Source organism: Pagrus pagrus, assembly GCF_965226575.1.
Source record: "Pagrus pagrus genome assembly, chromosome: 13".
Lineage (NCBI taxonomy): Eukaryota > Metazoa > Chordata > Actinopteri > Spariformes > Sparidae > Pagrus > Pagrus pagrus.
The window spans coordinates 9,441,531-9,446,941 of record NC_140197.1 but is presented as its reverse complement, the minus strand read 5'-3'; the positions used below and the strand labels follow the sequence as shown (position 1 = coordinate 9,446,941).

At 40.7% G+C, this 5,411-nt stretch overlaps 1 protein-coding gene across 1 annotated transcript; it reads left to right on the top strand.

Moving 5' to 3' along the window:
- Positions 1-769: 769 nt before the first annotated feature.
- On the top strand, positions 770-4,105 carry kpna2 (karyopherin alpha 2 (RAG cohort 1, importin alpha 1)). The gene is made up of 11 exons (XM_084371642.1): positions 770-871; positions 1,098-1,209; positions 1,311-1,451; positions 1,675-1,763; positions 1,867-2,135; positions 2,253-2,347; positions 2,551-2,814; positions 2,984-3,217; positions 3,326-3,508; positions 3,615-3,764; positions 3,857-4,105. The coding sequence occupies exons 2-11, from the start codon at positions 1,156-1,158 to the stop codon at positions 3,944-3,946; spliced, it is 1,569 nt and encodes a 522-aa protein (XP_084227768.1). The 5' UTR covers positions 770-871; positions 1,098-1,155; the 3' UTR covers positions 3,947-4,105.
- The last annotated feature ends 1,306 nt before the right edge of the window (positions 4,106-5,411 follow it).

Here is a 5,411-nt window from a genome sequence, read left to right as displayed (position 1 = left end):
TTCTTCTCTCTGATATGTCTTTTGGCAGACAGTGTTGCGTGTGAGTGTTGCGTCTTTATCAAACTTTAAAAACATTTTAGTACAAGCCGGGTAGTATAAAACAAATTAAATTAGTTAAAATTAGAGATGAAGGGAGATGAAGATGTTTCTCAGTGTTTTCCAATTAAGTGGCAGTTTTTTAATTTAATTTAAAGGGTCCTTAGGAATGCATGAAAAAAAAAATCTTTAATTCAAAGTGAAAAAAATGACCTTATCGATAAAGGAGTTTTACACAAATGCAAATAAAACCGTATTCAGAAAGATACTTTAAGACTTAGTTGACTTTATTAATCCTTTTGGGAGGTTCCCTCAGGGAAATTGAAGCTCAATGTCACACACAGCACTGTAACACACGTATACAGTAAAATAAGTATACATATAAATAAATAAAAATAAAATAACATGAAAGCAATGAAATAGAAACCAAAAGACTATTTTGAAGGGGCAGCAGTCAAAAAAGGCGTAATAGTCCTGTTCATACTCATAAGTTATACGATCTTTGTTAGTAGTTTCCCTGTTGTGGTAACATGATACCAGTGCCGAAATGCATCGATCTGGGAACAGTTCATCTCTCCAAACGTCCACTAAAAAAACACAAAGACGGCGGAAAACTGACCCAAAGTCAGATTCAACATGTTCCCGCGCCGCGATCTCGCGATATTATTGTGCAGTGACGACATTTCCCGTTTACGCCGTGATTTTTTTAAACAAGCCAATGAACGGCGGCGGCTGGATGCTTTTGCTCGAACAGCCCAATCAGGAGGCTTTGTTGCAGGAATTTAAAGGTCTGTGCGGCACTCTCTGTACACCACAAACTCTGAACGACAGCGAGGTAAGACCGTGTTAACTATTTATGTTTTTTTATTTAAAGTAATGTCATCTCATTTTTGAAAATTATACTTTTCATATTTAATGTTTGGTGCTGACTGTATTTCCAACTTGAGCTAACTGGCATTATTTTAACGTCCAACCGGCGGCCTTGAAATGTGTCATTCGTCTTGCTATCACGAGGCAGTTCAAGTATTACCGACTAACTTGTTTTAAAATTGTGTGTGCAGAAATAAAACCACAACCTGATTTTTAACTGCTGCCGAGCTTCCTGGACACTTAGAAAAAATGTCTGACGTCGCACGTCTGAACAAGTTCAAGAACAAAGGCAAAGACGCCAATGTGAGTATACCCGAGCATGTTGCGTTTAGTGTCACATCTGTATGGTATATACGAGTTGCAGTTACAAATGTGTGACCCGTTTTCGTTTTAAATTGATGCAGGAACTCCGACGCAGGAGGGTGGAGGTGAACGTCGAGCTCCGCAAGGCGAAGAAAGATGATCAGATTTTCAAAAGGAGAAATGTGTCTGCATTTCCTGATGAGGCCACTTCTCCTCTCCAGGAAAGAAGCCAAAACTGTCTGGTAAGCCTTTTAAATCCAGTATTTAAATGGAGGAAATGATTACTCGTGTTCCATGTGGGTTTTTTTTATTAAATGCTCCTTTTATCCAGGGAGTGAACACATATGGGAATGTACCTCGATAATCCAATGTAATGGTGTATGTGGTTGATGCTTGTTCAAGATTCAGTTCTGTGAGAATGTGAATTAATGTTATTTTCCCCAATTTCTGTGTGACAATTGGCAGGCTGCCCGACAGTGGACAGTTGAAGAGATCCTCACAGGAGTGAACAGTGGTAATGCTGAGTCCCAGCTCCAAGCTACACAGGCTGCACGGTAATAACAATTCATTTAAGAGCAATCCACATTTATGCTTTACTGGACAATCAAAATGACCAGTTACTGCCATGGTGACTTACTGTTATTGTACCGGTCACAGGAAGCTGCTGTCTCGTGACAAGCATCCTCCCATTGACCAGATGATCAGTGCCGGCCTGATCCCCAAGTTTGTCGCCTTCCTGGGGCTGATCGACTGTCCTCCGATCCAGTTTGAGGCCTCCTGGGCTCTGACCAACATTGCCTCTGGGACGGCTGATCAGACAGCGGCTGTTGTGGAAGGCGGGGCCATTCCTGCCTTCATTGCCCTGGTCACATCCCCCCACCAGCACATCAGCGAGCAAGCAGTCTGGGCCCTTGGAAACATTGCTGGTAACTGATGAAATATTACACTCTTAAACATCTGTATGACTATTTGATTAGAAACAAATGTTATGTTTTTTTATTTATTTATTTATTTATTTATTTATTACTGTTTTTGCTATTTAGGTGATGGATCAGCTCTTAGAGACAGGGTCATCAAGCATGGAGCTGTGGCCCCTCTGCTCAGTCTGCTGGCAGTCCCTGATATGTCTGTATTTAATGTAAGTATATTTTATAAAACGTAGCTACTTAATAAAAAGTAAAGTTTTATTTTTCATTATTTTATTGTCATATTTGAAAGCAAATTTTTCTGACCTGATCAAATTTCATTCTCCTTATTGTCCACTAGGGGGTGCCCTAACTCAAAGTGCAGCTCCATATGACACTAATGCCTGCTCTTCTCTTCTACTTAATTTCTTTGCAGACCAGTTACCTCAGAAATGTTACCTGGACACTGTCAAACCTCTGCCGCAACAAGAACCCCTCCCCTCCTATGGCTACCATCCAACAGATCTTACCCACTCTGATTCGTCTGCTGCACTATGAAGACCCTGAGGTGTTGGCTGACACCTGTTGGGCTATTTCATACTTGACAGACGGTGCCAATGACCGCATCGAGGTGGTTGTCCAAACTGGCGTAATCAATCGCCTGGTGAAGCTGCTTGGCTATGATGAGCTGCCTATCATTGTACGTATAAAGTCTCACTTGTGTTGTTTTTTTGTTTTTTTTAAGTAGTCTAACATGTACGTGAGGAGGATGGTGGTTAGTTCTTGCTGTCTGGTACATTGTGCCATCACCCTGAGGTAACTCCCTAGGTTCTCACAGGTTATAATGACCCCTTTCACCCTTTCTTCAGACCCCTGCGCTGCGTGCCCTCGGCAACATTGTGACTGGTACAGATGAGCAGACTCAGGCAGTGCTGAATGCTGGGGCCTTGAACATGTTCCCCCAGCTGCTGCGCCACAAAAAAGCCAACATCCAGAAGGAGGCAGCCTGGACTTTGTCCAACATCACAGCAGGGAAGGACACGCAAATCCAGGAGGTTATCAACGCAGGCCTCGTTCATTACATGGTGGATATGCTTGTGCGGGTATGCGTTTTTGTTTTATTTCAGTTTTAGAAGTACATGACAGTCAAAAGTCAAAAACGGGAGGTGTACATTTGGCATAATTAACTTTTCTTGGTCATCTCTCTGCAGGGTGACTACAAAACTCAGAAGGAGGCTGTCTGGGCTGTAACAAACTTCACCAGCGGGGGCACTATTCAGCAGGTGGTTTACCTTGTTCAAGCCAATGTGCTTGAGCCTCTTCTGAATCTGCTCTCCTCTAAGGACAGCAAAACCGTCCTCGTCATCTTGGACGCCATCACCAACATCTTCATGGTGAGTGCTTTGTCATGGAAAAATAGAAATATGTGTTTTCACTCCAGTTGTTTACCAGTTAGAGGTGGCAAGATGGCTGTGAAATGGTAATGTGTTTTCTCATCAGGCTGGGGATAAAATCGGAGAGGCAGACAAGCTGAGTCTGATGGTAGAAGAATGCGGTGGACTGGACAAGATCGAGGCTCTGCAGGCTCATGAGAACGAGATGGTCTACAAAGCGTCGCTCAACCTGATTGAGAAATACTTCTCTGAAGAAGTAAGTGTCTTTTAAGATGTTTCAAATGTCTTGGAGTTGACTTTTTATGCCCATGCGAGGTCTTATTGTTCGTTTTCTTTGCCTTTTTAAAGGATGAGGAGGTGCAGTGTGTGGCCCCAGAAGCAACTGATGAAGGTTTTGCATTCCAAGTCAGCGACAGCCAGAGCTCTTTCAATTTCTAGAGAACTTTCTAATGCCTCTCCTCTCAACTATACTGTACCCTCATAACTATTGTTTGTCCTTTCTTCATGTGATTGTGAGTTTTGCTCTTCTTTGTATGTATTGTACATACTGTTTTAACATAAAGATAAAACAGAATTGTAAATAAAGTTGTTAATTCATGTTTTGTGTTTTTATTTTTTCCACATCCATCTATGTAGACTTGCACAGTAGTATTGCAGATGGTCATAGTGCAGTTACAGTCATTATAATTGAATTATAGTAGCATATTATGGATGCTAACTGATTCATAATATGAATTATGACTACATACTAGTTGCATTTTATAACAGCAAGTATGAGTAGATTCTGTGATGTTACACATACTTTATTTTGTTTTAGTCAGATTTACTGAAGATGTTTCATATTTATAGTAATATCTGAAACAACAGGGGTAAGAAAATTAAGCCACTTTTCCACATTGATGAATGTACGTTCCAGCACAGGTTGTGTTATTTGAAGAGCAAAAATTAACGAATCTAAGCAGCCATACTGTGTTTTGTTCTAATTCTAAGATTTCAGTAAATGTTCAAACTCAAAACACTGAAAAAAGTGACACGCCAGAATAGGTAGCCAAATGGTTTGCTGCACACAGACCATACCTGTAATAAATGATGGTCCAGGATTGTCCACAGTCCACTGGTCCAATTATGGGTACTGACACTGGCCAGAGTCAGTCTGACTGTGAGCTGGTTCAAAACCACTCCTTCAAAATTTAATCTAACAGCTGTATATTGAGCCGAATGTGAACCAGCAGGTGTCATCTTTCATTTGGTCTCTTTTTTTCTCAGCTTTCTACCTCTGTGGTGAGGTTATACATTCATGGTTCAGACCAATGACACAGCTACAGGCTTGTCTCGCAAAAAATGTTTAAAGGAATAGTTTGACATTATGGGGAAATACACTTAGGCACTCAATTAACTGCTCCCAGCCAAATAATAGTCATGGGGGTTAGGGTCATATCACCTGTAAACCCCCCAAAAAATGTGTTTCGTTTTTGTGAGAGTGAAAACAAACACTCTATCCTTTATGCTAAGCTAACTGACTGCTGGTTGTAGCTTCATATGTAGCATAGAGTCATTCAAATGGTATCAATCATCTCATTTAACTCTTTGCAAGAAAGCAAATGTGTCATCAAATGTCAAAATATTCCTTTAACCTGGCTTAAATTAAATGCAATGCAACAGGGTCCAGCAACGCACTACATCTGCAAATCACATATTTTCAAATGTGTATTCCTGGTAGATTCTTGAACTGTGTAATTATACTGTTTACCGGTCTGTTGTTGAGAGGGACAATACTACTTGCTGCAATTTTGACCCAGGCAAATATATCTACATGAAAATACCCTTTTTTTTTTTTTTTAACACACAGTATGTAATTTCTGCTGATAGGGGTCTCTCAATCGACACAATGACAACAACAGAT

Bases quoted from the DNA above. Each gene is read 5' to 3' on its own strand.
- kpna2 (XM_084371642.1), top strand. From the start codon at position 1,156: ATGTCTGACGTCGCACGTCTGAACAAGTTCAAGAACAAAGGCAAAGAC. The intron at 1,764-1,866 runs GTAATAACAATT...TACCGGTCACAG, and splicing joins CAAGCTACACAGGCTGCACG to GAAGCTGCTGTCTCGTGACA. The intron at 3,218-3,325 runs GTATGCGTTTTT...ATCTCTCTGCAG, and splicing joins TGGTGGATATGCTTGTGCGG to GGTGACTACAAAACTCAGAA.